At 38.6% G+C, this 22740-nt stretch overlaps 1 protein-coding gene across 1 annotated transcript in view; it reads right to left on the bottom strand.

Annotated features, from left to right (window-relative positions):
• The window catches only part of NBAS (NBAS subunit of NRZ tethering complex), a 309213-nt gene that overhangs the window by 214398 nt on the left and 72075 nt on the right, over positions 1 to 22740 (bottom strand). The window contains exons 13-21 of the mRNA XM_043917136.1: positions 21725 to 21788; positions 17812 to 18005; positions 15919 to 16176; positions 15100 to 15225; positions 12034 to 12185; positions 10921 to 11061; positions 10583 to 10661; positions 7162 to 7266; positions 6660 to 6796 (exon numbers count right to left, since the gene is read on the bottom strand). Coding sequence (XP_043773071.1) covers positions 6660 to 6796; positions 7162 to 7266; positions 10583 to 10661; positions 10921 to 11061; positions 12034 to 12185; positions 15100 to 15225; positions 15919 to 16176; positions 17812 to 18005; positions 21725 to 21788 — 1256 coding nt within the window. The remainder of the gene's footprint in view (positions 1 to 6659; positions 6797 to 7161; positions 7267 to 10582; positions 10662 to 10920; positions 11062 to 12033; positions 12186 to 15099; positions 15226 to 15918; positions 16177 to 17811; positions 18006 to 21724; positions 21789 to 22740) is intronic.

The following is a 22740-nucleotide window of genomic DNA, read 5'->3' on the forward strand; positions in this document are numbered from 1 at the left end:
CCTTGTGTTTTCCAGATTTCTTCACCTAACTATTATTCAATCATCTGACAGTCATTACATTCATCACTATATTCAAAGCACTTGATTGTGAAATATTTGTTAGCCTGGTCATAAAAAAAACAAAATAAAATAAACTTGCCACAGGATACTAGCGACCTCCGAGGACAAAAACATATTCCAAATTGGTCATCCAAAGGCTTTCTAGTTTGCAGGGAGTGACAAAGACTTATCAATGAAAAAAGGATTCAAAACTTATTTACCAGATAACATTTCCCAATGAAAATGAGAAAATTTCTGGGGACTTGGATTTCTGGTGCATTATCAAGTAGGGTAGAGAGCATCAAGGGAACTAAGGCCTGAGAAAAAGCAGGAATGACTGAGGGTTAGCAAGCAAATGAAATGCTGGGACAAACACACAAGTTAAACGAAAGTACTCGCGGCACAAAGAGGCCTGGATCTGCAAGTCACAGGGAAGAGACTTCCGTGCATTGGTTTGCCACACAATTTATCAGACTGCTTTGGCAAGGCTGTTCTAAATGAAGGTGGGGATAAGTGCTTTTTACCCTGTAGGATAGAAGCAGTTCTAAATATGGGACTAGGTATATACCAATCTAAGATTAGGTTAACATTCTATTCTATCTAAACAACTGGTGACAAAATTTTTCACTCAGCCACTTCTTATTTTCAGCCTTAGTGATATATCACATAAATTGCTGTGGAACTGAAAGGTAGAGAATGGTCAGAATTAAGTCAGTTAATAACACAAGTAATCTCAAACCCTGAAAAGAAAATGGAAATGTCTAAAACACATTTTCCCGGTTCGCACAAGCACAGCCCATATGCATATTATAGCACATTTTTCACAGTCAAAATTTCAATCAAATAGTCTAACTAAACTTAGATATTCACAAGCAAACAAACTGCCAAGTTACTATAGAAACAGCTTTTCAAGGATGATGAAAAGAATGAGGTGTTCTGGATACTCTATTTCCATCAACAGAGGTTTGCCACTTACATTATAAAATACTTTAAACATTGCAATATCCCAATATATGCTAAATATAATTCAATCCTTCCTTGCTGATTCTAGAGGCAATCCGGGAATATAAATACTGGTATCAATATTCATTGTCTAATAAATATATGTGTCAAAGAACATCATGAGTGACAGGTACTAAATGACAGTTTATTTCCATATATTCCATGAAAGTAAATGAAGTCTTAAATGCAATGTGGTATCCTAGATCAGATACTGCAACCAAAAAATGACACTTCAAGAAAACCTGGTTAAATCCAAATAAATACGTAGTTTAGTTTATTAACTATTATTATCGTATGGTCTGTTCCATTTTGCTTTCAAAACACAAACCTCTTCCCAATAACACACAAACTGCAATTGCCCCAACACCCACTTCCACAGCTGCCTTTGTCAGTGCCATATCTTAGTATTTATGTGTTTCTTAATCATTTAATACTTGTAAAACTATAGCACAATTTTTATTACATTCCTAATTTTATTCCACTAACCCCACTCTCCCCTTAAGCTCTGTAGTTCTCATGGCACTTTTTGCATGGTGCAGTGATTTTTAGGAATGCATATGTCACGTTATATGCAGGATTATTCCAGCAGTAATCTCAGAGTTTTGAAAAATGTGCTGCTGCTGCTAAGTCACTTCAGTCGTGTGCGACTCTGTGCGACCCCATCCCTGGGATTCTCCAGGCAAGAACACTGGAGTGGGTTGCCATTTCCTTCTCCAATGCATAAAAGTCAAAAGTGAAAGTGAAGTCACTCAGTCATGTCCGACTCTTCGTGACCCCATGGACTGCAGCCTACAAGGCTCCTCCATCCATGGGATTTTCCAGGCAAGAGTACTGGAGTGGGGTGCCATTGCCTTCTCCAGAAAAATGTGCTATGATCATGTAAAAAGGAAGAGGAAGCAGGTGAAGGGTATATGGGAACTTTCTATATTACTTTTGCAACTTTTCTGTAACTATAAAAATATTGCAATAAAAAGTTAAAAATAATTACTTATGACATATATAAGGACAAGGCCTTAGCATGGGATTCTGCATTAATACTTCTTAAGCCTTAAATAGCAATTACTTGGTGCCAAACACTGTTCCCAGTGTTTTACATACATTAACTCAGATATTCTTACGTTAACTCAGACATTCTTACAATGCTATGAAGTGCTATAGTCATCCCCATTTTACAGGTATGAAGACTGAGGTGCAGTTAGGAAATGTGTCCAAGGTCAGAAATCTAAGCAACTTGGCTCTAGCTAGAATCAATACTCTTATCCTTCTGTCTTACTATTTCAAGAGGTAACTGTTGTAAAACACAACCTTTTAAACTAGACTGCTCTCATCATTCTGGAAAGATTCTACAATAAAACAAGAGGCATAAACAAAAAACCTAAATAAGCTTTCTAAAACAGGCTATAAGCATCAAAAATACTCAAAGTCAAAACGTAGTTCTCTTTCAGCAAAAAAAAAAAAAAACTATTACCAGAAATTGTGAAAGCTAACAAAGATGGTAAGAAATGTCACCTTTGTACTTTAAAGCAGTCCAATAGAATATAAAATGTAAATGGTTAACAGCAATGAAAACTAAGGATAGGTAGGTAACAAATGGATTTATCACCTATGACAGAAAATGTCATTTCCAAGTTTTCTACAACTTGGTGACTCTTCACCAATGTCAAATACACATGATGATGCAAGATGCAAGATGACAATATAAAACATTAAAATAACACAAACCAAAGAAGCTTCACAGCAGTCATAACCAAAAAATTTGGTTCAATCAAAATTAGTTAATCAAACTTTGGTTAAATGCCAAAGCAAACATTTTGTCAATGGATTTCAAAATACATTAGGTAAAAGGTCGACTATTTGGCATAATTTACTACTACTCTTTGGGCTTCCCCAGGTGGTGCTAGTGGTAATGAATCTGCCTGCCAATGCACAAGATGTAAGAGACTTGGGTTCGATCCCTGGGTTTGGAAAGATCCCCTGGAGGAGGGCAAGGCAACCCACTCCAGTATTCTTGCCTGGAGAATCCCCATGGACAGAGAAGCCTGGTGGGTTACAGTTTATAGGGTCGGTAACGACTGAAGCGACTTAGCATGCACACATGCACTACTATTAATCAACATACTAAATAGCTTGAACTCTAAAATGTAAAACCCACCTGCTCTTCCATTCACACCCATCCATTCAAAACAACTTCCTGAGTTACTGCTTTGATCCCAAGGTGTTCGAGACACTGAGGTTACATTAGTGAACAAGACATAAAATCCTTCCCTTACAGATTTTATATTAATTCATTCATTCATTTGTCCATTCATTCAATCAGTATTTACTGAGTGCCTACAACATGCCATGAACGATTCTAAGTTCAGGGTGTAAGGAAGGGAAGAAAACATACAAAAAACCTTGTGCTACTGGAGGTGACATTTTTGAAGAATAAACATAATCAACAAGTGAATAAGTAAAACACAACTAAGTTAATGATCAATGCTAGGAAGAAAATAAAGCAGGGAAAAAAGGACTTAAATTGAGAGTAAAATTGTAAATAGAAGAGCGAAGGGAGATGAGATGAAGTAGGTAAGACAAATAAATGATATGTTATACAAATTAATGATAAAATATGATTTTATCATATTTAGGGGCTTCCCTGGTGGCTCAGAGGGTAAAGCATCTGCCTGCAATGCAGGAGACCAGGGTTTGATCCCTGGGTCAGGAAGATCCCCTGGAGAAGAAAATGGCAACCCACTCCGGTATTCTTGCCTGGAAAATCCCATGGATGGAGGAGCCTGGTAGGCTACAGTCCATGGAGTTGCAAAGAGTCGGACACGAACTGAGCGACTTCACTATTTGTATAAATGATAAAATATGATATGTTACGTGTAAATGCTATGAAGAAATGAAAACTCCTCACTTCAAGAGTGAGGAGGGGGTAGAGGCAAAGAGAAAGAGGGATTGAGAAAGGTGTTTTGAAGAGGGAGCCTTTGAGTACAAAAGACAGAAGGAAGCAAGAGGCTGAGTCATATGGAGACCCAGGAGAAGGGCACCCCACAAAGGGGCACAATGACCTTGAAACACCCTGAGGAGGGAGCAGGCCTCGCAAGTTCCGGAGACAGCCAGTGCAGAAGAGTGAACCGCCACTCCGTGTTTGGGAGCCATACATTTAGAGCTCAGTGACTGGTTTCCAATCAATTCAAGGGATAATTAAAGAGTCATTACTACTTGCAAAATACAAGTTGGGGGGCTGAAGCAGGATAAAGCAGGATGAAATACAGGCTCTGCCACTGAGCAATGCGTAAGCTCAAAGACAAACAAGGCATGCACACAGAAAGTTCTACAGCTGTTCTGGGCAGTAAACAAGAAAGTGGCAAGATCATTTCACGAGCTGGCAAACACTGTTAACTGAGGAGAAAGCAAAAAAGGCTGCAGATTTAGTCTTTTCAACCCATCTCGTCCTCAGTTTGAAAGCATGATGCTATAAACAGGAACAGAAGTTCCTTGTGGGTAAAGCATATGTTATGACTCCTGCTTAAGAGGAACTGTGTTCAGTCATTTCAAAACCCCAACTACAGCCCCAGGCAAGTGGAAGGGGCTTGGTCAACATTCCAACAATCAGACACTTTGTGTCCACCTGACCCAATGCTTCCAAGTGATTTGAAAAGGTATTGAATACCAAGTTCTCAAAGAATGTATTTATTTCCTCAAAAGGGAAATAAGTCTCAAGATTGCATTTTATGGATCTACATGTCCATTAGCTCAGTTGGTAAAGAATCTGCCTGCAATGCAGGAGACCAGGGTTTGATCCCTGGGTTGGGAAGATCCCCTGGAGAAGGAAATGGCAACCCATTCCAGTATTCTTACCTGGAGAATCCCAAGGACAGAGGAGCCTAGCAGGCTACAGTCCATGGGTTCCCAAGAGTGAACACAACTTAGTGACTAAACTACCACCACCACATGTCCATTAGACTAAAACTTAAACTAGGATTAAAGAGTGCAAGCTTCAGCTATGGGCTAAAATAGCAATTGAATCTTTAAGGCATTGGGAGTCTTAGTGAAACTTGCAACCCCTCCAGGACATCCTTTAATCTTTTCTGTAAATGGGCATAAAATGGACTAATTTATCCAGTTAGCAAACAACTTTATAGAGAACCCACTACACAAACACCTAGACCCTGGAAACTGAAAACTCAGGAAGACACGGCCTCTGCCTTAGAGACTGTGAGTTTAAGGCTGGATGTTTATTAAAGAAGAGAACAGGGGGGAGAAAAGCAGTAATAAAAATGACTGGTTATAATAAAACATAAAAAGTGCTACACTATAAGAATGGACAAAAGCATTTTGAGAATATAGAGAAAGGACTAATTAATGAAACCTCACAGATGAAGCTATGCCTCAAATATAATTGTAATTTTGCTTTGTAGTCATATAAAATTGTAAGGAGACAGAGACATTACTATTAAAACCTATTGTTCTTTCTCCTTCTAACTATAGCAAAAATATACTCAACGTGAAAAGTCTTTCTTGAGAAACAAAGATTAACAACAAAAAAAAAACTTTATTTTCTCATTATGTTTAAAATGAACTTAAGGACTCAAGAAATCAGTCTTTTCAAAGTTTGTCTAAGCAACACATCCCACAAGAAAGACTCAAAATAATATCTATTTAATCTCTGCTGCAATGATATACCTAAGCTATTTATTACAATTTAAATCAGTTATGGCAGGAACTACAGGGCATTCAAAAACAATACATAACACTGGGCATTGTAAAACTATTCTGCAAACCAATTCTGAAATTTTAGGTTAAAATCAAATGTTTATCTAAACAGTCATCAGAAGACAATGCCAAAAAATGCATTCAAATCTAAGAAGAAATTACCTTTTGAAAAAACTTTAAGACAATGACCCATTCTCTATACTAACAATTTACAGTAGAAAAAGTCATTACCATTCAGATTAGATCTATTTCGCAAACAGGCAGAAAATAAATTAATTAGATTCTGAAATATTTATAAATACATATTTATAAAATGCATTTACTTATCACCATTCAGATCTAAAAGAAATTGTTTGAAAATAAATAGTGCATCCCAAGGTTTTCCTTTTTGTTCACTTTTATCATAATAAAGAATTACATTTTTAGTACTAATAGAAACACAAAATAGGGAGTTTATAACTTCTATTTTTAGAGCTTACTGACCTGACTCTAACATAGATTCAAATCCTGGCTGCACTTAAGCAGGACCACCAGAACATTCCTGGGTCCCCTGGACCTACTAAATGTTGTTAGAACCACATTTTAACTTCTAAAAGACACAACTAATTCAAACAGATACTGTTATCCTAAAAACTGCTCTCAATCATAAAACAGTACATACTGAGTATACAGCAATAAAACCATGAGTCTTTCTTTTTTTTCAGTAGCAGGAGACTTTCAAGGAGAAAAAAAGAAACTAAAGTTAATGTTCCTTAAGTTAAAGTGGTCTTGTTACGCTGACACATTTGAATCACTTTAAAATAATTTAGAAATAATTTTATAATCAGAAAAAAGTTTTAGATTAGAATTTTTTTTAAGATATTTAGCATAAAACAAAAATTCTTATTTAAAAATAAAGTGAACACAGTACATACCAAGCTTCAGGCAGTAAAGCAGAATACTGGTGTGGCGATGTGGTCTCTGGGAAGTTGGAGAGAATCGCCAGGCGGTGAGGGAGCAGGTCAGACCCATGGTAAGTGAACAGAATTTCCAGGGCCTGCACATTACTCTCCTGTAAAGAAGGCAAGGGTACATTTCTAATGTGAACCTTAGAAATAAAGAAGTGATCTTGTATGACAACATCAAAACCTTACAATTAGCTTTTTTTAATGCAGTTCTGATATGAAGTGGTTTGAAATATTCCTGATTTTTTCAGTTCTGTATCACATTTCTCAATCTAGTGCTCTAAAATTTATTTTTAGAAGTCTTGAATGATGAAGAAAATATTTTTAACATGATTCTATTTTCTCTACATTTGTTACTATTTTTAAAAAAAGGAAATGTAATGATATGCACACGCAATAACATTAACAGCATGGCTCAAAGACCTGAAAGTGTTAATAACTATAATTGTTTCATTCACAAACAAGAAATTACCCGAGCATAAGTTCTTGCTGAGAGAACAATATTCTGACTTCTGAACTTCTTAAAGAATTCAGCATCATATCTCTGTCCAGATGCATGAGGTACTCCGAGGATTTCCTGAGGGGAAGCCGTGATTTTATGAAAAGGCTTTTAAAACATGGGTGACAAGACTATGTTAAAAACCATTACAGTTCTGCTTACCTAAATAAATAAGGCCTGAGTAAAACTCTCAACTGCTAACTAAAGTACTACATCTGCATTCTTTCTTTTATTTGGAAAATGGCTGTATTTATAAATGCTGTTAATTTTTTTTTTTTAATCCAGAAGTAAATGAAATAGGCTATGAAATCAATTACAGTAGGACAACCCAAATCCACCACCTGGTAAAAACGAGGAAGCAAGAGTTACACACGGCTGTGTACCATGAGCACCTGCTACATCTGTGTTAGAACTCTGGATTAACTCTACTACTGCTGAAGTGATCCATGTGAATTGCAGATGAAACTATTCATTCTTTAATCAGATAGTTATTAGGTGTCAGTTATGTGCTAGGGGCACTGTGATAGACAGTGCTGATAACATGAACAGTACACCCTCCCTGCTCTCCAAGGAGCTCAAAAAATCTAGTTGGCAAGACAAACGGGCAACAGGAAGAGGTAACGCACAACACATAGGAAGGGTGTTAACACACAGGAAGGCTTCCCTAGGGGCAGCGAAGCTGAAACACAGAGGACAGACAGGAGTCAGCCATGGCAGCAGCAACTGTAGGTCTCCTCACTGCAGTGGATGACTTCAGGCTCATGTCGCTCCCGTTAACACTAAACCCCAGATACCAGCCTTCAGTGCAGAAGACCCAATTTTGATCCCTGGGTTGGGAAGATCCCCTGGAGAAGGGAATGACAACCCACTCCAGTATTCTTGCCTGGAGAATTCCGTGGGCAGAGGAGCCTGGTGGACTACAACCCATGGGGTCAGAAAGAGTTGGGACACTACTGAGTGACTAACACTTTCTTTCACTTTCACTTTTCCAGATACCTAGCATGCTGCCTTTCAGAAAATAAATAACCAATAATATTTGTTAACTGCATTAACCTACTGAGATAGGAAAGAGGGAAGAAAAAGAATGCTCACAGGAGGCTCTTGCTTCCTATTGATTTAGACAAAATACTTACCTTCTTAAAGCCTCACATCCATAAAATTGAGAGGATACATCACCTTCCTCAAAGGGTTGTCAAGAAATAACCTGAATTAAGTACGTACACTGGCTAACAAACAGAAGTCCTCAACAAATCTGTTGGTATTTCTAAGGCATTCTCGTACCTACTGGTTTCCTCAACAAATCTTTCCTCCTAATTTCCTCAACAAGCCAGGTCTCTTTCTGAGAGTTGGGGGATACTGCAGCAAACAGAACAAGCCCACTACCCTTAGGGAGCATCCATGCTCGCGTCTCCTACATGGTAGTCCTATAGCCCCCTAAGCCGCCCTTCCTTTTTTTAAGGAGTAGTTGAATACCACTTCCTACATAAGAATATTCTCGGACATCCCCAGGAAAAATTTAATGTTTTCCTCCATTATGCTCCATCAATTCTTCATATCTTCATTATCATTACTTACTGCCCATATAATGAGGACTCCACAAGGATTATCCCTTGTTCATCTCTCTACCTCCAGCACTGGGATGACATCTGGTGTAAAATAGGCATTCATATAAAATTTAAATGAATCCATTTTAATCTCATTTATCACAGTAGTAAAATAAGCCACGCCTTGTGATTAAAATGCAATGCCTATCTCTGCCATGATCCAGCTGGTCAACGGTTATATCAGAATATCTTCATTTCTAAGTTTTAATGGCCAAATTCATCAACTTCACCTACTTTTAAAAAGCTTAGCTTAATTCTCTTTTTGTGGGCTCAACAAATACTTTAAATGTCACTATTACCATGTAATAGTAAATGTACTTACTACTGTCAAATAGGAAATAGCGATTCAGTAACTAAAGAATAAAAACAGAAAATTAACTGGATAATGACACTCTGAACATTTTATGGAACTTTTTTAAGATCTCATCAGTGAAACTAAGTATAAAAAATAATAAACTATAGCTGTACCAGCATCAGTAATTTTATATATTACCTCTAAATATCATAGAACTCAGACATAATAGAGCAATATGCTTTAAAATAATATGACCAGCCAACAGTCAAGCTAGTTGTACTACAGATAAAACTATTAGAAATGTTTTGTAACTTGTTTGTATGAAATGATATAAAATAACCATGCCTTCTAAAAGCCATAGAAATAGTTCTCTTGTCACTAGTATTTTGTCTGAAAATATTTGTTATATTTACTGGTGGAGAATCAAATGCTTTTCTTTGCCTACAGGCATCAGGAGTACTAAATACCTCCACTGTTCTGGGGCCGTGTATCACATTACTACACATGACATGTACTGAGCTCCTATTATGTGCCAGTACCAAGAGTCAAGGTATGCCCCTAAAAGGGAGGCTCAGACAGATGCAGGAAGCAACCTACAAATGAAGTCAAACTTCAAAGGTGAGAAAGTGTAAGTGAAAGTGTTAACTGTTAAGTCCTGTCGACCCTTTTTCGAACCCTATAGACTATAATCCACCAAGCTCCTCTGTCCATGGAATTTTCCAAGTAAGAACACTGGAGTAAGTAGCCACTCCCTTCTCCAGGAGATCTTCCCAACCCAGGGATCGAACTTGGGTCTCCTGCATGGCAGGTCAACTCTTTACATCTGAGTCACCAGGGAAGCCCTTCAAAAGTTTAGAAATATATACTAAATCCTGGGTAACTTGAACTATGAGGGTCACACGAAAAGCAATCTAAGCTATGTATATTTTAAGAAATGCTTCTCACACCTTTAACAAATCTGACAGGACAGGGCACTAATGAAATGTCCAACATGGGACATTTCTGTTTGTTGCCCTGAAGTAACAATTTTCAAGTTTGCTCTAAGTTCAAGTGTCTAATTTTGGCCATCATTAGGATCAAAGTTTAGCCAACTAAATTCAAGACATTAATAAATCATTAAAATAAAGCAAGTCAGAATATTCATATTAGGATTATTAAACCCCAGTGGATACTGAATTTGCTACTATAGATAGCTATCTACCATAACCAAAAGTTTAAATGTAAAATAAAAATAAATGAAAAGGATTATAAATCTAGGAAACACAGATGCTGAGATAATGCATACATTTCTACTCCCTAGACTAACAAAGCAACTTCTGGCCTCTCACGAATCCCTAAGTTTAGCAAAAATGATATACAAGAGAACGTGCTTCTGTGCAAACTTTTCCCACATAAATAGTTCTAAAGACCAAGAATATTCCACAGGAAGGCAGCCACAGCATGTGTAATGACAGACTGAATGAATATAATTGCTCTGATTAAAGCTACTCCTTACCTCGTATGTTGCAAGCCGATCTAAGTAGGTTAATAATTTCAGTCTACAACGGCAAAGTTCCTTTTGTTCCAGCGTTAACCTGTTTTGAAAAACTACATTAGGCCACTTATATTTACCTGGAAGCACATTTCTCTAAGATCTAAAATAGAATAAAAATGATCGATATTCCATTAAGCCCCAAACTCATGGGACAACACACAAAAGCACCAGTGTACAATACTACTAAATGCACTTGACCTGAGTTGCTGGAATAATGTAGAGCAGTTATCACTAGCAAGGAACACACTCAGGTCACTATTTTAAAGAAATTATCAAAGGAACAGTAATATATCATTTACTTTGAAAAGTTCACTAATTTAAGTAGCTCTCGTCTCTTTTTGAGCTCCTTCTCCTTTTTCTTCTCGGCAGGTTCTTCTTCAGCTGGGGAAAGCTCCTCGTAGGAAATATTGTCAATGTCCATCTCACCAGGGAGTATAAATCTGTGACAGAAAAAAAAGAAAACTCAAATTTCTTTGGAGTGTGTTTTCTTTATATATATATATACACACACACACACACACATATATATATATAAGTATATATTTCATATAGTGAAGAAGTACTTTTCCCTACTTTGATTTTATTAAGTTGTTTTCTGCAGAAACAGAAACAACCAACCCTTTAAAAGAAAGCTTTGGCTATATGTTATAACCAAAGCGATTCTCTCATTTATATCCATGGGGTGGGCAAGAAGTCATCAGTAATCATCACATGCAGAAACTCTGAATACCAAGAAAATGAAAGCTGCTTAGGAAAACATGGGAGGTTACAGTGATGCAATGTGAAACAGCCTATGAAGAAAATGTTGCCCAGAATTTATAATGTGAATCACTTCTATTTAAGGTCTTAAAATGGTAATAAAGGTTGGTTTCATTTAAATTACTTATCAAAGACACCATCACATTTATATACCATGGATATAATGTTCCAAATGTCTGATGAACAGCAGCCTCTGTCAAATAACTTTATTATTGTTATTAACTGACATTTGTGTGGTGCTTAAAAGTTTATGAGGTGGTTTCACAAGATAAATAATTTAATCAAGATAATGCTCTGAGGAAGGATACAACGATACAGATAAAGAACGTGAATGAAACTCAGGCTTGCCTGTGGTGGTTCATTTGACCAGTAAGCACACCCAGGTATGCATCACCCTAAACCCACAGCTTAGACGCTGCCAGCATTCATAAATGTTTGTAGAATTTGCTCCTTTCTTAGCATCAAGCTATCATATGTAAACATATTTCACTCAGAAGAAAGAAAACTGTGACCTCAGATTAAAAAAATCATTAGTCAAATCAACTGCTCCATTGCAGAGTAACCTAAATAAAGAAAAGTTGACCCTTTCCAATGTCTCAGTTTAAAAAGTTTTCACAAAGTCACCTTCGAATCCACATCCTTCTGTAACCAACCTGCCATCATCTGCTCCTTTCCCTATGGCTAAAAGAGCCTCCAGGTCTGTGCCTTTTAATCCATATTGAAGCAGTTCCTTGGCGGCATCTACATTTTCAGGAACTCTTTCCAAACACTCATGAAGAACCCAGGATCGTTTCTTTATTTTACTCTGGATACAGAGAAACCAAAAAACAGAGGCATTAAAGAACCCATGACATCTGACAGCACCTGAGAACTGCCTTCCAGAATCACAGCTAGCTACCTAAGAGCTTGGCCACAGGCACCTGCTGGAACACCTCACCATTAAAAAGCTTTTTTCCTAATGGTGATTAGGACTGAATGTAGGGAATATGATTCCACCTGCTTTCCTTCTTCTAATGAAACACACTGAAACACAAAACTCAGATGACTTTTTCTTGGAAACACAGATCTTTCCAAATTTTTTTAACTGTTCTTCAGTTTCCATTTGGGCTGTATGAAAGAACAGAAAATAAAAAAGTAAGGCAAGATTTATGCTACTATGACAAATATGTCTAACCTTGAAATAAAACTAAGGTTTTGTTTAGTACATCAAGGTTCTGTATTTACTTGGCCACGAGCTGTACCCCAAGGCACAGACAATGATTCAATCATGAAAAATCAAGCCATGCTGTTCTCTGGGAAGACTAAGGGGCCATTCTTCCCTCCCAACAGCTTTCTCTGACTCCATTCGAAATCCCTGACTTGCCCTCTTCCTAGAGTCTTTGTGGATACAAATTTAGAGTAAAATCTGGCTCATACCCTATATGTTCCTTTACACATTCCCTCATATCAATTCTTTCCTCAGGTGTCTCTGAATTCACATCTCCCTCTCCACGTCTGAGGCCTCCATACCAGTCCATGTCATTGACACATAACACCTTGGCAAGGTTTCCCACTTGAACCCAAATCAATGTATCTGCCTAATCATATACCCCAGTGTTCACTATCATGCAATATCACATCCAACAGACTGGTTTACTTACAGAGCCCATTTATTCATCCAAGAAATATTTACTGAGTACCGTCTGTGTGCCATGAAAATATAGCAATGAATAAGACAGATTAGGCCTCCTGAGTCAAGCTCATTTTTCTTTAATTTGCTCATACCACTGATCCCATTAACAATGCCTTCATCTCTTCTAACTCTACTTTGAATCCTTTCCAATCCCTGCCCCAAACATCTTCCTATATAAAGACTTCCATAGTAGAGTCTAAAATGATTGCTATCTTCACTAGGTGCCCATAGCATTTGTCTGCAATCTCTTGGATGGTCAAAGTAGGTTACAGATGAAGCTTGTCCTCTCAATAAGATTAAAAGCTCCCAAAAAGCAAGGCCATATTTATGCCACTCTTGTACCCCTTCACCATCTCTGGCATAGTGCTTCTACTCTTCACTGCCTATTTATTTTTCTGAATTAAGCATTTCCCCCAATAAAAAAAAAAGTACATGCTTTGTCTCTCCTAACATCTGTCAGCTCCATCAGAGACCAAAACCGCCCTTTACTGTGTTACAGAAAAGGCCATTAAGTGAATATACATGAACTCATGAGCTCACTGTCCTGAGTCACAAAAGAAAAAAGATAAAACATGTTTGGTGTTCTGATATTCTAAAGAAAACACAAGCAACTTTGTCTTCTCCCTTTATTATCCTTCATACTCTCTTATCTCTGATATCTTATTTCTATTAACAGTTTATCTTCCTGTTTGGCTTAAAGCATCAACTTCTTACATACAACTTTTTCAGATTGTTATTTTTTATTACTCATGTACATGAATTTTTAGGGAAAACAATTACCATGAAAATTTCCCATTTCTTAGAATATTTCTAAATGTAAACATATTTTCCTTTCTAAATGAGAACTCACAATCTGCTAAAAATAGGTATGAGTTCAACTACTTCTTACAAAGGGACCAAGGATCCAAATTAACAGGCTGCATAGTACCTGTAACTGTGGTAACGCGGTAGTAAGGAGGATACAGTTGGAGAACTGAAGCAAAAAGGGGGTATTGACAAGACTGATATGTCAGTTATCTATTTTTTGCCTCTCAACTTCAAAGGTACTCTTCAGAGCTAGCTAAGAGAGATAAACAGCGTGTCCCATTTGAGGCCAACATGATATTAAGCTTTGTCAACAGAGGGCGCTGCAGGGGGCGGGTCCTGGAAAGGAAGAGCCTCTGGTCTCCAGTCAGATATGTGCCGGTTCTTCCAGCGCCTGTGTCTGGGTAGCCAGCAGTGCTGTCAAAGGACCATCTTGTGATGCTTTCTGTCTGCTTCCTTCTTCAGAGGACAATGTCCCACTTAGCGTCGATTGGACTGCCATGGACAGACTCCTCCCCATGAACCTCCCAGACACCTGAACGGGAAGCTTCCTAAACTAGGCTTGCCTGCACTCCAGTGCGAATTTTTTTCCTTTCAATCCTGGCCATAGTTCCTTATCTACCAGCCTTCTTGCTAGTGGGGGCATTTCCTACTTATCAGTCTCCAGTGTTTTCTGACCACCACCTCCCCTCTTGAGTTTCCCACCTCCTTGGAAACATTCCCTTCAGCCCCAGGTTATTCCTTCAAGTTCTCTTTGCTCTCATACACTTAATCTCTCATTATCAGGAAATAATTCTCTGTATTAAAACTGTCTCTCTTCAAATTCCTGTGTGGTTCCTGACTCTTGACAGGACCCTGACTTATGGCTGTGAACTGAGGTGGATGAAGGGAAAGGGGTTAGGCCAAGACCAGGTACTTGGCTGGTTTATCAGGGAATATTTGCTCACAGGTCTTTGGTACCAACAATCCAGCTGCAGAGCCAACAGAACCTGATAACAAGACAATTTTTCGAGGTTGAATAAAACGCTTCACAAAGAAAAGTCATCAGTGAAAAGTACTCCAATATGAAGCCCTACAGCCATGAGATATTCCATTAAGTATGAACCTTACCTTCTCCAGGGGATCTTCCCAACCCAGGGATTGAACCCAGTTCTCCCACATTGCAGGCAGATTCTTTACCATCTAAGCCACCAGGGGAAGGACTATGACTCTTACTACATGTTATCAAACTATGTAAACATACCAAGTAATTCTGAATTGAAGCAATGTTGACCGCTGACTTCCTCCACTGCCTCTGGTACACCAGGTCAGTGTCCAGGCCGTAGGTCTGAGCCAGGGACAAGGCTTCCTCATACTCTTCACTTTCGATCTTTGGACAAGGAAATGGAACAGGAATGCGATGTTACCGAGCTGTCGCAGTGTCACTGTGATGGCAGAATGAATGGCAATAGTGGAGGTCACGCACTCCTAACCACCCCCACATGCCCTGCGGCACCAGAAGGCTCACAAACATGATGAGGGGCAGAGAGATCAAGTACCTATTTAAGCGCTTTACCAGAAAAATGAGAAACAGAGGTCAATCGCCTGTGCTTACAGAGTGAAACAGCAAAGCCAGCACAAACAGGGCGGCAGGACTCCTCCCCGACGCTGCAGCACAGACACGTGGGGTCCTCAGTGCTGATCCAATCTGCTTCCCAGGCAACCCCCCGACTAGAAATCCAGCCTGCAAGTCCTTCCCTCCCCCGCTGCAGCCTGAGCAGACAGCTGTCCTCGGCACAGAGGAGGTGAGAGCCGAAGGCCACACGAAGCAGAGTGAAAACCTGGGCGGAGCCGCCAAGGGGACAGGGGTCCAGGCGAGCTCACCTCCACCCACCGCTCCTGTGGGAGCGCTCAGGCACAAAGAGCAGCGGCGTTTTCAGCAGCCTTTTCATACTGACGTTTGCAACACATCAATAATAAAACAATCCCGCTTTCAATGTCTTCCTTTATTAAAAAAAATAATGTTTTTCTCAACACAATCAAAACTGAAGCTGTGAAATGCACAGGAACAGGACACCCTCACCTTCCTCTGGTAGAGCTCCTCGGGGGTCGTGGACCGCAGGCTCACCAGGCGGTAGTTTTTAGTAATGGTTCGCGGGCGTTTCCGGGGCGGTGCGAACCGCTCCATCTCCGTCACTAAGTACAGGCCCTGTTTGATATAGCCAAAGTAGCGAGTCTTGGCAGAGATTTCCTGATCAGAATCCGAATCCTCTTCTCCTTCTTCTTCTTCTCCCGCCCTCGTCTCCAAACGGGATCGTTTGGGGGCAAGTTTAATCTCGCACTGAATTGAAAAAGGAGATATTAAATGAACAGTGAGGAACTAAAGACAAGTTTTTAGAGCTAATGGAAAAGGCATTTTAATTCTACTCTGGTTTGATGCATTACATCAGCAGTAAGATTAAGACTAAGCATGGAATTCAAAGGAACCCAACAACAAACTCTACATACATCAACAACTCCAGAAATATGCACACAAGTCACTGGTTCCAAATCTCTAAAACTAAAGCTTGCTTTAATAATAGATTATCAATATGGTCTGGGACAATATATGCTTGGTAATTATTTTAAGGAAGTAAAGGAATTGAGAATGTTAAATTCTTTCTTTTTGATATTTTTGTACCTGCTGTGAAAAGATGATTTATTTCAATCTATTTAGCAAATGAACATGAAGGTATTTATTTGCTCTACCAAGAATGGCTACCCTTCTGCCCAACTTTTAAACAATGTCCGAAGCTTCACAAAGTTCTGAGGCTGAAGGCTGCCTGCTAAAGATAACTTTCATTCCAAACTTAACAGAGTTGACTTTGATTTTAAAACATGATTTTCTTTAAATAACATCTTTAGACTGAGTACCAAATTTATGGGTAAAAAAGAATTGTCAAATTGCATTGAAGTGAAAACTATTGAAGGTCATTAACTTGGAAATAAAATAAGAATTTTAAATGACCAAAACATAACTTTAAAATACTACACTCATCTCAAATTTTTTTGACATGATAAACAAGTGTTTTTTAACAGAAGAACCAAAAGTTTTAAGTTGTCATATTTCACAGAAATAGGTTAAAGACTGTATTTCTTTGGTAGTAATATTCTTTATGTTTTTAAATAACTAATCTAGGGGAAAAAGTCTATCTTGTCCATTAGAGAAAAGTGCTTTATAGAAAACAAAAAGACTAAAAATGTTTTTCTTTCTTATACAAATGCAATTTTTTAAACTTACTAAACATTAGATTTTTTTATACTGCACTCAAGCTCTGATTCCAATAAGAAACTTTTGGTTTTAACTGCAACATGAATGAATGTCAAAGACATTCTACCAGGTAAAAGAATCTAAACACAGAAGACTATATAGTGTTGATCTCATTTTTATGAATTACCCAGAAGAGATAAGAGAATATAGAGAAAGCACATCAGTGGTTGCATGGGACTGAGGGGGTGGGAGTGGAGATTATAAATAAGAAGGAAGGAAGTTTTTGGTGCAACAGAAATGTTCTAAAATTGGGTTGTGGTGACAGTTGCACAGTTCTTCCTATTTACTAAAAATAATTGAATTATACACTTAACAATGAATGAATTTTGTGGTATGTAAATTATGTCCCCAATGAAGCTGTGAAATTCTAATAATAATTCTTTTTTGGAAATGTTAAAAAAGAAAAAAAGATAAGATTAAATAATAGGATAATCAAAATTAAAAATCAGACATTTAAATTCCTGGTGTAATACACAGTAGTAGTGAGTAGGGTTAGTCACTCAGTCATGTCTGACTCTTTGCAATCCCATAGACTATAGCCTGCCAGGCTCCTCTGTCCATGGGATTCTCCAGGCAAAAATACTGGAGTGGGTTGCCATGCCTTTCTCCAGAGGATCTTCCCGACTACTCTCAAACACACTCGTTGCTTTAAAAAGGAAGAATTACCTCCAAACTTAAAAATCCCCCATCATGGGTAGCAGTGACTTGAGGCGACGGTTCAAACCATTCACATGACTTTCCTAGTAAATTCTTCAAAGTTTTCACTGATGAAACAGTCAAAGCACCAGAGCAGCGAGCCAAAATCACTGCGCTGTCCCCCCACCAATTCACATCTATCAGTGGGTAAAAAGACTCCTTATCTAATGGGGGAAAAAGTAATGAACAGAAATGCATCCATCAATATGGGTTACATACAATACACTTAGTCCAATAACCAATTTTAAAAACATATTTGAGCCCTAAAGGTATGACAAATAATAAGAATAAAATATAAGTCATCACTCAGATTATGACTCAAATTTAAGACTACTGTTTAGTCTCTAAGTCATGTCCAACCCTTTAGCGATCCCATGAACTGTAGCACACCAGACTCCTCTGTCCATGGGATTTTCCAGGCAAGAATACTTGTGTGGTTTTCCTCCATTTCCTCCTCTAGGGGAATCTTCCCAACCGAGGGATCGAACTCACATATCCTGCACTGCAGATTCTTTACCACTGAGCCACCTGGGAAGTCCAAGTATAAGATTCAAAGTGGTAATTTATTTAACAAAAATCTGAATGCCAGCGATTTGCCAAAGTCCAAAGTTCTAGGATGAAGAGGTAAATATATTAAGGTCTTTCTGCTCAAAAATGAAAAATATTCAGAGATATGTCACCATTTTCAACACTTAAACACAGGTATGAACTGGTAAGTGGCAGGTTCAGGAAGGACACCGACCTCCCTCTGTAGCAGGTCGTAAGATCTTCATGTGGGAGGTGCCCTCGCTACACCTGGAGGAGAGGTGCATCCTTATCTCCAAAGACAGAGGGGAGAAAAAACGGGCAGACAAGCCTGCTAAGTCTCTCCCAGCTGACTATCCTGAGCTCAGACCCTGTGTCCTGTCAAGGTTTTCCACAACTTTCCACTCTTCATCCAACCTAGAATAACACTGATAGGGTTTAACTTCCTCAGGTCTTCATCTCCTTGCGAAGGTGCCCATGTCCCTAAAACATAGTAAATAAAGGTGCACGCTTTTTTACTTATTAATCGGTTCTTTGTTAGTCCAATTTACTGGGTCTTAGTTGATTTCAGAATCTAGTAGGGTAGAAGGAAAAAGAATTTTTTCTCCCCTACATTTGCAACTGGAGCTTCCCAAGTGGCACTGGTGGTAAAGAATCTGCCTGCCAGTGCAGGCGACATAAGAGACGTGGGTTCAATCCCCGGGTCAGGAAGATCCCCTGAAGAAATACCCAGCAACCCACTCCAGTATTCACACCTGGAAAATTCCATGGACAAGGGAGCCTGGTGGGCTATAGTCCATGGGGCCCACAAAGAGTTGGACACGACTGAGCACACACACCAGCAACTAATCAGAAAGAGGAAAATCCATTCAAGACCAGTAAAGAAATGGGTGGGGTGGGGGAAGAGAAAAATGAATCGTGGTTCACCAAACAGGCATTCAAAAGGAAACAGCATGATATTTATCCTAATTTTATTGCCCTTTTCACACCTTACTTGTTCCACTGACAATCTGATGAGGTTCAAAGGTAATACATAAAACAGTAAACCATAAACTTTAAAATATATGTAAACATTTGAGCAAAATAGGTTAGTGGAATTCCCTGGTGGTCCAGTGGTTAGCACCAGTGCCTTCACTGCCCTGGCCTGGGTTTGATCTCTGGTCGGGGAACAAAGATCCCAGAAGTCGTAAAGCACCACCAAGCAAAAAATAAAATAGGAAATTAACTCTATTAGAATAACCCATTATTTTAATTAAAAACAAAGACTATAATAACTCAACATCTTTTTCCTATTTAAGCCTAAAGCAATCTATACAAATAAGGAATTCCAAGAAAACATGAAAATCAATGTTCCTCAGCTTATAGCTTAACGTAAAGGGGGGACGAAAAAGAGCAAATCATTTAAATATGTTGTCAACCTTCTGCTTTGACAAATTATTTTCTCAAAAATGTTTTTCTAAACGAGTATTTTGGATGATTATTTAACAAAAGTGAATATATGAACATGACAGATGATATAAATGAATCAGTACTTTTAATCTATTTAAACGTAATTAGAAGCATAATTTAATAAAGATTTTGAAGCCTGATAACTATGATTCATTTTATAGGAGACACTTAAAAATTCAGAAGTATTGAACTAGGGGAGTTTCACCAGAAAAAAAGAAAGAACTGATTAGTCAAAGTCTTAATTTTTAAATTTCTGTTTTTAGTTTTCATCTACCAATTAAATAATCACTACTGCTTCTAATTAACTGTAAATAATGCAGGTTTTATTTATTTATAAAAGTAATACATGCTCATTACTAAAAAATAATAATAATTTAGACATGGGAAATGTTTGAAAAAAAAAATCCTTCCAATCTCTCATTACTTACTACCTACCACATGCTCAGCCCAGGCCCAGCGATAACTGCTCAGTTTCCCCTTTGAGAAATCCCTTTCTGCAATCTCCTGCACGCTCATTTACAAAGGACCACACGTATGACCTGTGAACTTGCCGTCTCCATGCTGGCTTGAGACAGGAGAACCATGCTGCCTGACACAGCTCTGACTCAGCCTTGGGAAAACTCGAAATATTAACAACTGACCAGCAGAAAGTTGGATCTGTTGCCTTGTCCCCATTCTATGAAATTTTAATGTTCCCTCCAAAGTGAAGAAGAGGTATCTAGAGACTTTCATACGTAGGGTGGCAGAATATGCCACCTCAAAATATACCACTTTGGCATAAGGATTATTTGGGGCTGGAGGCAAGGAAGAAGAAGATACCAGGAAAGCTCTCTGTCCTCTATTTGCCTAAAAGTAGGACATAAATTTTGGTTTTCCTGGTGGTTCAGTGGTAAAGAATCCGCCTGCCAATGCAGGAGACATGGGTTCAGTTCCTGGGTCTGGAAGATCTGCTAAAGGAAGAAATGGCAAACCACTCCAGTATTCTTGCCTGGAAAATCCCATGGATGGAGGAGTCTGACGGGCTACAGTCCATGGGGTCACAGCTGGACATGACTTCGCGACTAAATACCAACAACAAAGGACATAAATGTACAAAGTTGTTCTCTTCACTCTCTGCCAGGAGGAACAAGAGTTCATGACTGGAGACAAATTTCAACTCTTATGAGGCCAAAGAGAGCACCAAAGGAATCTACATCACAAACTAGTGCTTGTATCCCATTACTTTCCCCACGTATTTCCACTCCTAGAAACTCCAGTCTACGGCCATACCACCCTGAATGCTCCCAACCTCATCTGATCTTGGGAGCTAAACAGAGTCAGGCCTGGTTAGTACATTGGAAGCACTGATGTTGAAGTTGAAATGCCAATACTTTGGCCACCTGATGCGAAGAACTGACTCGTTTTTAAAGACCCTGATGCTGGGAAAAATTGAAGGCAGGAGGAGAAGGGGACGACAGAGGATGAGATGGCTGGATGACATCACCGACTTGATGGACATGAGTTTGAACAAGCTGTAGGAGTTGGCAATGGACAGGAAGTGCTGCAGTCCGTGGGGTCACAAAGCGTCGGACACAACCGAGCAACTGAACTGAACTGAGAAATCCCAACTACTTTTCCTTTGTCTTCACACTTCTCTAGAAACTTTCTCTGATGCTATATAAGTCCAATTTCTAATCAACCCTCTGAGTTACTCCATGTATCAACTCAAAGTACACACTAACAAACTTCTGCTTATTTCTCTGATTAATCTATCTTTTGTCAACCCCATTTTATAAGGCCCCAGCCAGAGAACCTAGAGTAGTAGAAAGAAAAAAAGTTTTCCTTCTCCTACATATTCTTTATCCTATGTACTTTTACTAAAGATGAAGAGTCTCTTAAGGTTTTAATTATCATACATCATACAACTCACCTTTGATTTTTTTTCTCTTCTCAGTAGAGAGTCTCCAATCAGGATTAAGGTCATCGTAGCCAGGCTGAATTTGAAACACAGGCACATAAATTCTTTGTTCAACAAGGTAAGAAAATTATAAGAACATCATCAAGAACTCTGGACTGTTTTAACAGAAAACAGAAATGATGCTTTCCTTTGATCTTAGTGACACCTAGTTGAAATATATTTCCAAGATCTTGAAGAGCAATTGTTCGTACACTGAAGATGTGCACATGCAAGTACTGTGACTCAATTTAATGAAGAAAATAGCATAAGAACAATGACAGCAGGAATATAATTCATACAAATGAAAGGAGAATACACTAACAATTCTGTGCGTGCGTGCAGACACACACACACGTGCATACTGGGAGGAGAACAGCTATGCTGTTGTGAGTAAAACACTGGCCTGGATGTAAATGCTACCCTGCTCATAACCTGAGCAACCCTTCAGGTGTCAGCTCCCACAGCTCTGAGGTTGGACCACAACTTTCGTGTTAACCCCACTTCTAACTTTCTATGACTGAATACCTAGTAAATTAAAAAAAATATATATATATAGCCAGGCAATCCTCAAATTCAATACATGCATTGTCTAATCTCATGGCAACACAATGTCATGCCCACTTTTGTGAACGTTAGGACACATCACTATCTCTCAAACATAACAAAACAACCGAGATTAAGCCACTGTCTGACAATTCCCAGGCCCACTGGCAATTCCATAACCTCCAGAATCACAAGAGCATGGCGGGGAGGGAACAACAAAATATCAGCTGGGGGTTATCTGAAATCTTAAGCCTAAAAAAAAGTGAGGCTCTACTTACGTCAATATGTGCTTTTTCATCTAATGCAAGAGAATAAGCATGTATGCTTTATTACCAAATTATCAGTGGCTAATACGTTACAGTATTAAAACTGGCATTTTTTTCCACAGCCTGAGAATACTTTCTGCTCTCCACTACTGTGACAAGTCACTACAAGAACAGAAGATA

This window comes from Cervus elaphus, chromosome 11 (genome assembly GCF_910594005.1).
Source record: "Cervus elaphus chromosome 11, mCerEla1.1, whole genome shotgun sequence".
Taxonomy (NCBI): Eukaryota; Metazoa; Chordata; class Mammalia; order Artiodactyla; family Cervidae; genus Cervus; species Cervus elaphus.